Source organism: Pinus tabuliformis, chromosome X, assembly GCF_031772625.1.
Source record: "Pinus tabuliformis cultivar Carrire ecotype Pingquan chromosome X, CPIR1, whole genome shotgun sequence".
NCBI classification, from domain to species: domain Eukaryota; kingdom Viridiplantae; phylum Streptophyta; class Pinopsida; order Pinales; family Pinaceae; genus Pinus; species Pinus tabuliformis.
The window spans coordinates 92,398,462-92,413,525 of NC_142308.1; the positions used below are offsets into that span (position 1 = coordinate 92,398,462).

Here is a 15,064-nt window from a genome sequence, read left to right on the forward strand (position 1 = left end):
CCCAACCCGACTCAATCATGGTGATGGAGTGAAAGTGTCATGTTCAAGAGCGACCTGCTACCAATAAAGTTTCTTCAAGTTTTCTTCCCAATTTTCCCCAATCATTGTTGACCAGTACCTCTTTATTTTTGTCAAGCTTGAGGAGGATAACATATGCTTGTTCTATAATTTTCCCTTCGAACAAACCTGTCGCTATTGTTTAACGAGCCTAGCGACAGTGAAACTCGCTCTTGTCTGCATGGACAAGTTTGTCACTATTGTTTTAACGAGTTTAACAACAAAGATAACTCGGTCCTTTTAATTTTTAGAGAGTCTGAAAAGAGACAGAAAGGAAACTCCAGTATTCCTTTTTCGTAGTATAATCCCTTAAGTCCAAAAAAGTATAAAATAATACGAAATGGATGACTTTTCGATAGTTTTAACGAGCCAAACAAGACAAGCGCTCGATCTTTTTGTGTAATGATCCCTCAGGTCCAAAAAGATTAAAATCTAGAGGAGGGATGGCACTTCCAATCACTTTAACAAGCTGGAGAGGCCAATTGCTTGGCAATCTTTTCATATTTTACGAGTCAGATGAAAAGAGCTTAAAGTAGACTCGTTTTTTGAGGAACGAGTGATGTCTTCGGATAGAAGCTGGTTCCAAGTAAGGTTTGGAACTTTTCAATCACGACAGTGTCAAGAAGATGGATAATAGAATCACTCGTTGCAGCTATTCCTCAAAAGGGGTAAACAATCAAATGGAGGCGTATGATAGGCTAAAAAAGAGTGGAGGTGATGGTAAGAACATGACCAAGGTTCTAAAGCTGATAATTATGCGATCGCAATGGTTATTTACCGAAGGCGGGTTCATTTTTTAATGAGCTTAAACTTTGGTGGAACATATGCTCATTACTAGGTTTATTTTTTAACGAGCTTGAACTTCACATAAAACTGCTCATTCCAGTCGTATAATAAGGATGTCTCATCAATAGGTTCATTTTTTAGGGAGCTTGCCCCATTCGCAACTTTTCTCTGGAGCCTTTCGTTATGCAATCTAGGAATGACCAACCTACGAGTCTAAAGGGTTAAGAGCCTACAAACTAAGAAAATAAAAGGTCGCTTTTCACTTGCATGAAAAAAGGTTTGCATGCCCCCAGGTGTAAAGTAGAGTTTCTAGGTCACCATATGGAAGTTCTTGCACTAGCAAGATTGCTCCATCCGTGTTGCAGACAAAACACTTCCTTGGCAATGTCCATCGAAATGGACAAAGGTGACTGTTGTCAGTGCCAATCACATAACTTTTGACGAGGGAATCTTATTCCAGTATAATCCCATTTTCCTAAACGGATGGGTATGTCAGACTAGTCATATATCCACCGCGGAAACCTGCCATATACCTAAAGTTTTTCTGCCAAAGCAGACCAGGGTGCATGCCCCCTGGGTTTCAGTCACAATCACTGAATCACTTGCACTCATCAGGTGGACAGACTAGAGATTGATGAGACACTCCTTGTGCAAAAAGACCAGTTAGGGATGGCACTTGACTAGTAGCTATGTGTGAACCGGGGAATGAAAGCTGGTCTACAAGCTGGACCACTCTGCCTTCATGCGGAAAACACATCACTCGAAAGAGTGAGGAAACAATAGTGCCCATGCTATAAATGTAGTCACGCCCAAGGAGTAGATTGTAATCTAAAGGTCCTTGGACTACCATCACGTTTATATGAACGGTTTTCCTTCTCAAAGTTATAAGCAAATTTGGAAGGATCCCTAACGGTCGACTGGTTCCTTTGTTGAAGCCTGTTAGATTTTGAATCTTAGGCAGAAGCGATGGAAAACCAAGCATTTTCCAAGCAGTTGAGGAAAGGATACTCACAGAAGCCCCTTCATCTATGATAGTACCAACCATGTTCATTTTGTAAGTTTGTACTATGATTCGGAATGGTACGTTAGATGGTAGGTGGGGTTTGCCTAGTAGATTCCAACCGAAGGAAATGACTCGGTTGCTTGGAGGAGGGACCAAATAAATGACCGGGTAAATCTCTGACAAACTTCCTTCTGGCGGTAAAGGAACAGGTAAATTGCCCCCATGTTCATCGGATTTTGTGTGAACAAAAAGAATTTGAACGGTGTCGTCCTCATTCTCTTTGGCGACTGTATCATCTAAAGGTGGACCTTCTGAAGACAAGACTGGGTCGACTGTCGTCTCGACCTACTGACTTTGGTCCAGTGTGGACTCAAAGGGTTTATCTTCAATGGTAGGTGTTTTGACTGACAACAAAGGTGTGTTAGTCATATTTTCAACTAGCGATGGACTCGGCAAGAGTTTCTTGTATCCAGGAGGAAGTCATTGCGGTGAAGCAGGACAGTTGTCCAAGACTCTTTTAGCTTCGTCCAAGAAGGGACAACGGTGGAGGGCATGATCACCTTCACACAGTCTACAAGGAAATTTAGATCTTCCTTTCTGTCCATTGACTTCGTTTTCACTAGTTGATGGTGTACTCTCAACATGATTGTCAGATGTTGAGGACACCATATTGTGCAAGCGAGGAGACCACTCCCTTAAGATCCATGGGATGTAAGGACAATCTCAATGGTAGTGGTCTCCTTTGCAAATGAAGCATGGAGATTTAGGTTTGGAAGGTGCAGTGTGTGGATTTTCACTAGACGATGCATGGTTGCCCCCTTTCGTCGTTGGCTTCTTCTTATTTTTCTCCTTCCCTTTCTTCTTCTTCTCAGTTACTTGGTTTTTAGTGTTACTAGCTTCACCAAGTGAAGAGGAAGAAGGAGAGGGAGAAATAAATGAAGTAGAAGGTTGGGGGTAACTCTAGTATCATCTCGCTGCTGATTCTATTGCTCAGGAATCATGGTGTTTTGAACGATAGAGGTCGAGAAAAGCCATACTGGTAGGCCAATTGTCAGTCCTAGAAGGGACAATGTAGCCATATGAGGTGCACCAACATCTCCCCAAGAGGAGAAGGGACTAGGATTCCCCCAAGGGGAAATCCTTGATTGGTGGACTCCATTTTCTCAACCTAAGACCAACGAGGGAATAGTGATGTTATTCCGATTAAAATAAATTTTATGACGCTTTGACACAACTTGCTTTTTCAATTTTTAAGAGTCGAGAAAAAGCTAAAGATGACTCTAGTCGCCTTCAATTTTTAATGAGCCTGAAGTGACAAGTGCTCAAATGGACCTTTTCTTTTAAGGAGTCTGAAAAGGAACGAAAGTGACTACTCTGGAAATATAGACAGAGGGATTACCAAACCAATCGCAAAACTGCAGAATACTTTTTACGGTACGGCAGTCAATCTTCCCGAATGTTGTGTTCAGTGCATTACGATCGATAGGGCATAGACACGGCTTCCTAAGGATAAAGGATATAGCCTATTGTGGTCTCCCAATATATACTCGACGGTACGTGGGAGCACAAGTCCATACTGGCACTTGTCGTCTCAAAGAGGAGGAATCACCCAACCTACAATGAAAGCGATAGTTACCAGGCTTTACGACGCCGGAATACCTCTCTAGCCTAGACTTCTAAATGTTGTGCGTTAGGTTCCAAAGCGTTTTTATGTGCATTGAGATTTATTTTCAGTTGATCTTTCTTAACAAGTCTGCCTTTAAGGTTCACCGTGTGATGTAGATATACAGTTCCTAAATATGCAATCTAAGATGATAAATAGTCGTTTACTTTCTTTTTGCAATGAAAATCCTAGCCACTAAGGAAAGAGAAGTAAAATCCTTTCAACATAGAGCAGAGAGCACACACTGAGATGCACTGTCCTAAATCAATTTCCACCAGCAGCCTAAACGCAAATGCACATGCATGTATTTGTTTTTCGCTTTCTTAATGTGTGAATGAAAAAAAGGATGCTAAGTACAGATCTGAACTATTCTTCTTTCAAAGCGACAGTACTAACAACTTTCTTTTTCAAAAACAAAAGGAGGATTAAGACGACACTTTACGATTTCGAATTCAAAAATTGCTTTCGACACTTGAAATACTATTAATTCAAATCAAATACAATGGCAAACGTGTAATCGACTATCAAAAAGATGAAGACTCTTTTCTTTGACTGAAACCGACACTTGCGACACTTTTAACTCAAAAGACGACAATTCAATTAAGCTACTGTTTGCACAAGAGAACTGTAAATGACGAAAAATACATAAAAAAAACATTCACAATTATTTATCAATGGAGGCTGAATAATGCAAAGGAATAGAGCTTCAACAGTGATATACTGATCACAAACAACAAAACCACTGAATAAAGCTGAAGACAATAAAGAGAAAACCAAAATTTGGAGGCAGAAACAGTCGTACCTGATCATCGCACCTGTAACACAGCGAAACAGGGATGCATCTCACCTACAGCACATGGGAGGTGTGATGCATCCAGACTGCCAATGAGAGACAGTGCGATGGTCTAGGAACGAGACTGAGCTTGGTTTTTGCTCAGAGTTTGCAGCTAAGTTCAGGGGTTTAGGCTGAGCTAATGATAGGTAGTAAACACAAAGTATAGGGGCTGATCTAATGAGGTTACTTGAGCTACCACCAGGGCACTTAGGATGTTTGCAAGTCAGTTGTTCAGTTCATAAACAAACTCGGAGATTGACTAAAGCAGCATTGATCTAATTTGCACTTGCATAGCAAATGCAGTTTGAAGGCTAGCTGGCTTAACTTCAGGCTCCATTTGTAGTTTATAAAGCAAACAAATATAAACAAGCAAACAAGTTATTCACTCCCTAGCAGAGTCGCCATTTTGTTATCAGGAAAACTAGTGTCCATTCAGAGCTGCTAGTCCCACTAAGACGGGTAGCTATCTTAGAAACAAACAAACTAAAGTTACTTGTGCTTTCCTTTCTGAGAGATAGATGAGAGAGAAGCAGAGAGTACCAACCTCAATCTTTCACTTGGCTCCTTGCTTGTTTCCTCCCTCCTTTGATAGAGCTTTACCACTCCTTCCTCACTTGTCGCTTCAAAGAACACCTATAGAGTCAAAGTAGCATAATACCATCAAAGCATAGAGATCTATAACCATAAACAATATAGGATCAGATGTATATTAACCATACAAATGCATATATCAATACAAGATTCAGACATATATAGGAATATGGAGGAAAACTCAAATAGCTTTATTGATAGAAGTAGTAGAATAGAGGATTACAACCCATTGGTCTGACCCAGCGCCATCCTCCCAGCATGAAAGCCCTCTTCACCTCATGAAAAGCTTAGATCACCCAACAATACAATGTTGCATAGAGAAACCAATAGCAATTCCTTACAAAATACAAAATTCCAGCCTCTGGATCTCTCTGATGAGGGATCCATATATAGATATTTGCAGGTGGGTGAGTCAGCTTCTGGGATTTTGATTAGTGTCTTCTCTCTGATAGTTCTTGGTTCCACTTGGAGATTTCATGATCTCTTACTCATCCTTGGGTGAATTCAGAGAGGCAAGTGTCAAATGGGTAGTTTCTAGAAGATTCTCTAGGTTTCCACCTAGCCAACTGCCTCTGCCATTTGTCTACTCTCGCTCATCGCACTCTACAGAAAGGCTTTCCAGTATGCATCACACTTTTTTCATGTGGCAGGTGGGATGCATCGCACCCTTATCACTGAGCAGGCTGTATGGTCTAGCTTTGACTAGTTCTAAGTAGTTTTTCATGGAGAACTTTTGGGAGATGATGTAATCAGCTGACCTTGTTCCTTTAGGGTATGAAACAACACTTTTAGGGGCTTAGAAGCCCTTGGTTTATGGACATATGAGATTGGGGTTGCAGTGCCCAAATATGTCTATAACACTACCTCGGACCCTGTAGAGGGGGCTACCCACCCCCCTCAAACCCCTTGTGACCCCCCGCTGCGCAATCGGCACAACAAAAGGGGGGCTATGCCCCCCATCTAACCCCCCGGTTCACTACGTAGGTTAGTCATGGAAATAATATAACACAACCCAACATTCTCCCACTTGTTCATTTCTTTCCACAGGGAGGCACAAGAGAGCTTAGTCATTTTTCCAACCCTGAAACGCCCATTTTTTCTCTACACCAGGAGAACTTCTCAGAGCTCACAGATTTTGTCAATGCATCTGCAGTATTCTTCAAAGTGTCCACCTTTATCAGCAACACCTTTTTGTCTTCTATGATATCCCTCACAAAGTGATACTGAACATCAATGTGCTTTGTCTTGAATGATAAGCAAGGTTCTTTTCCAAGAAAATTGCACTTTGGCTGTCACAGTCTATCCTTATAGCTCCCTGTACTAACCCCATACTTGAACACAATCTCTGCAACCAAACTGCTTCCTTGCTTGCATGAGTGGCTACCATGTATTCTGCCTCTGTAGTTGATAGTGCCACTACAGATTGTTTCTTACTCATCCAACTGACTGCACCTCCAAATAGGTTAAACACATACCCACTTGTAGATCTTCTCTGATCCAGATCTCCAGCGCAGTTTGCATCAACAAAGCCACAAATATCCAACACTCTGTCCAATCTTGGTCTTCCTTGGTAGCACAAACCATAATCACTAGTGCCACCCAAATACCTGAAAACCCACTTCACTGCTATCAAGTGCTCCTTCCCTAGTTATGACATAAACATGCTCAATACTCCCACTGCATGTGCAATGTCTGGTCTAGTACAAAGCATTGCATACATCAGGCTACCACTTGCACTTGCGTATGGAACACGGGACATATCCTCTTCTTCTTCTTGTGTCTTGGGACACTATTCAGCAGATAACTTTACACCTATAGGAATAGGAACCTTCACCGGTTTACTATCTTGCATATTAAACCTCTGCAGTATTGTCTCGACATACTTCCTCTGGTTTAACTAGAGCTTCCTCTTTGCCCGATCTCTTTTAATTTCCATGCCCAAAATATAGTTTGCAGCACCAAGATCTTTCATGTCGAATTTGGAAGACAATTGGGTCTTCAAATCCTGGATAATTTCTTTGTCATTTCCAACCAACAACATATCATCCACATACAAGACCAGATAAATAACACAGTCACCAATTAATTTAAAATACACACAGTGATCTGCTTTGCTTTTGGTGAAGCCAAGTCCCCGTATAAATGTATCAAAATTCTGATACCACATCCTTGGTGATTGTTTTAACCCATATAGAGACTTCTTTAACTTGCATACCAGTTCTTTCTTACCCTTCACTGCAAAGCCTTTAGGTTGCTTCATGTAGATCTCCTCTTCCAGATCCCCGTGAAGAAAAGTTGTCTTCACATCCATCTGTTCTACCTCAAAATCAAAAGCAACAGCAACAGATAAAATAACCTAATAGAAGTTACCTTGGCAACAGGAGAAAAAATATCACCAAAATCAATTCCCGGCACCTGGGAATAACCTTTTGCTACCAACTGATCTTTGTATTCTCCACCTTTCCTTCTACATTTGTCTTCTTCTTGAACACCCATTTGTTTCCAATGGGTTTCCTTCCAGCTGGCAACTCCACCAGATCCCAAGCCTCATTTTTGTGCAAAGATGCCATTTCATCAACCATGGCCTCTTTCCAGAGTTTTCCATCCTCTGAATCTACTGCGTCCTTCACAGTTCTGGGATCATCATCAGTAATAGATAAAGCAAAATTTGAACAGAAAGCAAATGGACTATACCTTTTTGGCTACCTGCTTTCTCGAACTGATCTTCTTACACTTGGAGTTTGTGGCTCTTCATCTTCTAATTCCTGCTCTATTGTAGAGTTGGATTCTTCCTCCTTTAGCTCAAACTCTATCTTCTCAGGTTCCTTTCGTTGGACTTTATGTTTAATAACATCTTTCACCTCTCTGAACACCACATCTCGATTGTACACAACCTTCCTTATTGCTGGGTTCCAAAGCTTATAACCCTTTAAACCATCCTTATACCTAATAAATATTCACTTTTCAGATTTACTATCCAACTTGGTTCGTTTCTCCCTTGGAACATGTACATATGCATCACATCCAAATACCCTTAGATGTGAAAGAGAGGGTTTCTTACTAGTCCATACCTCTTGTGGAGTCTTATCCTCCAATGCTGATGAAGGTGATCTGTTGACTAGGTAACATGTTGTCTCCACTGCCTTTGCCCAGAATTCTTGTCCTAACCCGGCACCACTAAGCATGCTTCTTTCCCTTTCCATTAACGTCTTGTTCATTCTTTCTGCAACTCCATTTTGCTGAGGTGTATATGGAGTAGTCTTCTGTCATGCTATACCACACTTCTTATAGAATTCTTCAAATTCCTTATTGCAAAACTCTCCACCATTATCTGTCCTCAGCACCTTTATCTTCTTCTCTATCTGGTTTTCCACCGGAGCCTTAAATTCTTTAAACTTGTCAAAGACTTTAGATTTATTCTTAAGGAAATATATCCATGTATTCCTTGAGAAGTCATCTATAAATAATACATAGTACATAGACTTACCCAGTGATGGAACCTTCACAAGTCCAAACACATCACTATGCACAAGCTCTAATATATGTTTTTCCCTCTTACCACCAAAGGGGAAACTCACCCAATTCTGCTTCCGATATACACAATTTTCATAGAAATAAAAGTCCATAGAGCTATTACTCATACCTTCTACCATACCTTTATCATGAAATGTTCAAAGGCCCTTCTCTCCAATATTTCCAAGCCTTTGATGCCACAGCATGGTCTTCTCTCCAGAGACCAATAAATTTTTTGCTCCACTTTCAGGAACCACAGAATTATTGCACCCATCAACAACAGTGCTACCTTGCATCTTATACAGATTTCTAGTTTGAACTCCCTTCATCAATACCAGTGCTCCCCGAACCATCTTGCAGGTATCCTTCTCGAACACTATTTTTACACCTGCATCATCCAACTTGCTTACAGAAATCAGATTTCTGGCCAATACAGGAATATGCAGAACACCCGGAAGTGTTCTAACCCTTCCACCTTGCACTTCAAATTTACTTTTTCGCGACCAATGATTCTAGCCTTCCTGTCATCCCCCAAGAAGACATCACCACCATCGAATTTGTCGTACTCGCAGAACCACTCTCTATGGGGAGTGAAGTGAAAGGATGCACCTGAGTCAATCAACCATGCCTCATGATCTACATGTGTACTTGAAGAAGCCAAGTACATATCCCCACCTTCATCTGAGGTGGTTTTTGCCTCTACAGAAGGAGCATCATCAAATCCCTTTCCTTTATCAGGAGCTTTAGATTTACAGTCCCTTTTGAAGTGCCCTTCCTTTCCGCATTTCCAGCACACCACCTTTACAGGTTTTCCTGGAGATTTAGATCTCCCACTCGATGACTTATTTTTGTTTCTGTTCTGGGACCGTCCTCATACAGACAAGGCATCACCATTCTGGCTCTCCATATTTTTCCGTCTCATCTCCTCCATCAGCAAGGATGAGACTATTTCATCAAAATGCAAGGCAGTTGCATTGCTACCTATTGCAATAACCAGACTATCCCACGAATCTGGTAGAGAACACAACAAACTAATGCACTTATCTTCATCTGAAATTTTAATATCAACAGATGCTAACTAACTTACCACAGTATTAAATGCGTTCAAATGCTTTGTCACCGAGTCTCCATCTTTCATCCTCAGGTTATACAACTTTTTCCGCAAGAACAGTTTATTCACCAGAGACTTAGATTTGTACAAAGTCCCTAACTTGTCCCACAAAGCCTTCACCGTAGCTTCCCCTGATACATTCAGCAATACTAAATCTGAGACACACAATCGTATTGTGCTCTTTGCCTTCCAATCCAACTTCTTCCATTCTTCATCGGACACTCCCGTTGGTTTAGTACCTGGATCTACTGTGATCCACTGATCTTTATCCACCAACAGATCCTCCATCTTGAGTTTCCACAACTCAAAACTCTAACCATTAAATTTCTCGATCTCTATCTTTCCACTGCTCGCCATCTTCTTTCACCACCAGAATCAATCTCGCAGATCTCCCACTGAACAGGGTCTACCACAGGCCCGAGCGAAACCCCTCAGCAACAAAGGCGTCCCCTTGAAGCCAAAATAGCTCTGATACCAAATGTAGGTTTTAACCCTGTACAGAAATTACCTGCATACGAATTCTAAAACACAAAAAATAAACAATGCAAGAGCATAACACATAAAAGGCATATACACAGAGATTTTCCCCTGGATCCCAAAATCGGGACTACCAGCTTGATTTTTCATTATATTCCTTTCAATGTTACAATACATATATATACATGCCGAAGCATCCAATACCATGGACCAAAAACCATTGCGTCCAAAACCATGGACCAAAAACCATAGGTAGGTTTGCCCAACCTATATAGGGTCCAAAAAGAAAAATTTTGAGGGGGGCTACCTACCTGCCTGCTGCACAATCAACACAATGAAGGGGGGCTCCGCCCCCCCTCTAACCCCTCAGTTCACTATGTATGTTAGTCGTGGAAAGAATATAACACAACCCAACAAAAGTGGCTTAAATCCCAAGGTCGTTGGCATAGAACTAGCATTTTTTGTCCACATTTGCTGGCAGCTAGGCTTGTGAGAGCGACTTCAGTTTGTTGGTTCTCCCTTTCCCATATCATGAGAGCGACTATGTCCTAAGAGATGCAGAATAGCAATGGGACCCAGGGACAGGCTGTCTGAGTAGCTGACTTGTCTCCTAAGGGTTATGTTGATGATGTTGGATGATTGTATCTGATGTTCCATTGATTCCACTTCCTTAAGTTGACATAGGAGGTCGAATCTGATTGTAGTAGCATCTCTCCTCATGTTTACCCAGCTAGCATGGTTACTTTTGGTAGACTTGGGAGGGGGTGTTACAAAAACCATGCTTATAACCAGCATATAACTAGATTAATAGCAATGATAGAACAAAGATAAAAGCCACATAATAACAAGTACATTTACTCACAAAATACAAGAGGAACTTAGCTCTTATTAACATATGCAAAATCCAACCAAGTCAGGGACTTTCATGTACCATTTGGCTATAGATTTGGGTGAGCCAAATCTTTCTTTTAGTCAATCACCCTTGTGCCATATTCCAAGCATGAATGTGGGATCTCATGGGATAGACCAATAAAGAAACAACTAAGGGGATCCAAAAGTTAAACCACCTCCACCCTCACCCTACCATGATCTCACCTAAACCGGTCCCAAGATCACAAAACCAAACCAAGATTGGATGCCTCAGAATTCCTTCACCATTCCTTGAGGAATTTTCCTGTCTCCACCCACCCATTAAGAGCTTCCCAGAGAAACCATCTCCACCCCCAACCCTTCAGATTTTCCTGAGACCACCTCTCTCGAATCCAAAACCTTCCGACAATCTAAATCTCAACCAAGAATGAATCCCATCATGCCATGGCTATCCAGAAATAGAAAGGGAAGGTTGAAACCACTGTCAAACCTGACAAAACCCATGCCAATGACAACAAATGAACCAAATACACACATGCATGTACCATGCATGCCAAAACCAGCTAGGAAATCATACATGCAACCTGTTACCTACAAGTATTTCCACTGAAGCTGCTTGATCCAACTTTCCCTTGCTTCATCCAACTTTCCCTTGCTTCATCCTTGCTTTCCTTTGCTTTCTTGTCCTTCCCTTGCTTTCCTTATCCTTCTTTTGCTTGGTTGCTTTCTTTCTCCTCTTGGTGTTCTTCTCCTCTCCGAAACAAACCCAAAACTAAACTGACAAAAAGGCCCCAAATTGATGCATTACTGCCTTTTTATTATTGTTGCCTCTAATTTCTTCAATTTCCTCTATTTTCCTTCAATTTCCTCCTCACAAGCAACCTGTGACCTTTCACCTCCATTTTCTCCTAATTTCCTTTATTTTTATAAATAAAATGCCTATAATATCGTTTTTCCCTTTTAAAGCCTTTTCCATTGCCTTTGCTAATAACCCCTTAACCATAATAAACAACAAGTGATTCCCACTAGGATAATTTTCCAAATTTTTAACTTGGAATACGTGTCCCATGATCTTAGTCTTTTTCTGCCTTTATTAACTTTATTACATGAACTTTTAACCCAGGGTTGTTACAAACCCCTCCCCCTTAGGGGAACACCATCCTTAGTGTTCAATGACACCTATGACCAACAAGACCATTGAAAAGCAAAACATACTGCCCATGGAGCTTTATAACTTAGCTCGATGTAGTATTTACAATGAACAACCTGCTCAAAAGAAAAACCATCATGACAAACATGACAACATGACAACCATACCACTTATTGGAGCTTTATAACACAACTCATTATGGTATTTACAATAGAAACCATACATAAATATGTACATATACCAAAACTCATTTGCCTCCACTGAAAAATAATGAAGGATACATAGCCTGTATGTGATCATCCATCTCCTATGTAGCTTCATCGGGCCCAAAGTGCTTCCACTGCACTTTAACTTACTCGATTGCTCTATCTGGAGCATGACTTATTTCTGCTACAATATGCACTGAGTTTTTGGCTAGAATCCTCCTTCTAGCTCCACCTACAATACAGACCAATCAATCACATAATCAGCATCTTTCACATATCCTTTAAGCAATTAAACATGGAAAACATCATAGACTTTCACTAACAGAGGTAGTGCAATTCTGTAGGCCACTAGTCCAATCCTCTCAAGGATATCGAAAGGCCCGCAATACCGAGGTACCAACATGGCACGCAACCCAATCCTCAAGGAGATCTTCCTGGGCTTGATGCACAAATACACATGTTTCCAAACCCGAAACTCGTTAAATGTCTTGTGACGCTCTCCATAAATTTTTCGTATATCTTGTGCTACCTTTAGATTATTCTTTATAAAAGGAATTTCCTGTTCCATCTCTTCCAACATGTCTGATCCTATAAGTACCCTGTTCATTGGATCACTCCAGCTAATGGGAGTATTACAACTCTGTCCATAGAGTGCCTCAAACAGACTCATCCTTAGTGACTCCTAATAACCATTGTTGTAAGAAAACTCAACCAGTGGAAGATACTCCTCCCACCTCCTTTGTTATTGCATGACATACACCTCAGCATATCCTCCAGTATCTTGTTTACCCTCTCTATCTTCCCATCTGTCTATAGATGATAAGTTGTACTGAAGACCAACTTTGTACCCAAACCTGCAAACAACTCCTTCCAAAACCTAGAAGTGAAGTTGGCATCTCTGTCTGACACAATCTTCTACAAAACAACATGAAATCTCATTATCTCCCTGATGAAGACATGTGCTACCTCACTAGCTGCATAACTAGCCATCATTGGAATGAAGTGAGCTACCTTTCTCACCTTGTCAACCACAACCATGATGTAATCATGCTACTTCGATGTCCTCGGAATACCTGTAATGAAATCCATGTAAATTACCTCCCATTTCTACTTTGGAATCGGAATAGGCTGTAACAAATGAACTAGGTGCTTACACTCAACTTTCACCTGCTGACAATACAAGCATCTAACGACAAACTCTGCCACTTCCTTCTTCAAACTCGGCCAATAGTAGAACTTCACTATTTTCAGTGTCTTCTAATATCCCGGGTGACTTGAATATGGCTTGACATGAAACTCCCTCAAGATAATCTTCTTGAGCTCACTGTCATCTGACACATAGATCCTGTCCCTAAATCTCACCAAGCCATCTGTCATGAGATGATAATCCACATCCTGTTCACATGTACCCTATTGTAATATGTGCTTAAGTTTTCGATACTTGTCATCTTATTGTTTTCCCTGTAAGATCCAATCCTGTAAATATGTCCCATAAGAGCTCACAATTGCAACATGGTTTACCTACACTCTCCTACTGAGAGCATCTGCAACCATGTTCTCCTTTCCTTTAATGTATCTGATCTCAAAGTCAAACTCACTAAGGGTAGCCAACCATCTAGCTTGCCTGGAATTTAGATTAGGTTTTTCAAATATATACCTCAGTCCATTATGATCACTCATCAACATAAATCTCCTACCAAGAACATAGTTCATCCACATCTTCAAGGCGTGAATAATGGTTTCAAACTCCATATCATGAGTCACATAGTTATGCTCATGCGCATTCAATTTCCTTGACTCATAACACACCATCTGTCCCTCTTGCATCAAGACTCCACCAAGTCTTCTCTTGCAAGAATCTATGCATACCACAAACTCTTTATTTGGATATGAAATATTTAGAACTGGAGCATTTGTAAGCAACTTCTTCAACTACTCAAAACTTGTTTCAAATTCAACTCTCCATTCAAATTACTTTCCTTTCCTCTGCAATGATGTAATATGATATGAAATCTGTGAGAAGTTCTTGATGAACTTCCTGTAGTAACCTACTAGCCCCATGAATGATCTGACCTCATCCACATTCCTAGGAGCTTCCCATTCCATGATAGTTCTTATCTTTTATGGATCCACTATTATTCCATCCTTGGAAACTACATGTCCCGAGTAATGTACCTCTGTCCTAAAGAAGCTGCATTTACTAAGCTTAGTGTTGGTTGCTAATTTTTCCTATTTTTACCCACTTTTTTATCCCTTTCTTGAACTCATTTCATGCCCTTGTTGGTCGATTTGCATTTTAAACAGCAAAGGTACACCTATTGTCATGTCTTTGTGAATTGTTAATCATTGAAACGTAGTCATAGGGGATTATTGCCTAAAGTGACTTGCTAACTTAAGTTTTCATGCAGATTTGGAGGAATGATGATCAAAGGCATGATTCAATGTATGATGATTGTTGAGTTGGCAGCACTATCTGTGGATATCAGCTGCAAGCGGTGGATCAACCTCTCGACTAGCACAAGTGCTATATTTGAATTTTGTTGTATCTCAAGAAATCGTTGTGTATTTGTAGGCAGATAGCTGTCGTAATATTAGGCACTGTTAGTTGATTTATGAAATGTATAAGTATTGATTACGGGGTTGGGAAAGCCACCACTAGGAGATATATGATATTTTCGAGTTGTAACAGCAGACTTTTGTAATGATATATTTTAATTAATACAATTGTTGGTACTTTTAGTATTATGTATATCTCGATATTTCCACAACCCTGATCAAGGAGTTGGGCCCACTCTCTTGACC

The 15,064-nt window shown here is 40.7% G+C and overlaps 1 protein-coding gene across 1 annotated transcript in view; it reads left to right on the forward strand.

Moving 5' to 3' along the window:
- LOC149138548 (uncharacterized) overlaps positions 1 to 14,948 on the forward strand; it is a 177,909-nt gene extending 162,961 nt beyond the window's left edge. Inside the window, exon 6 of the mRNA XM_089450387.1 lies at positions 14,671 to 14,948. Coding sequence (XP_089306513.1) covers positions 14,671 to 14,842 — 172 coding nt within the window. The 3' untranslated portion in view covers positions 14,843 to 14,948. The remainder of the gene's footprint in view (positions 1 to 14,670) is intronic.
- Positions 14,949 to 15,064: the final 116 nt, after the last annotated feature.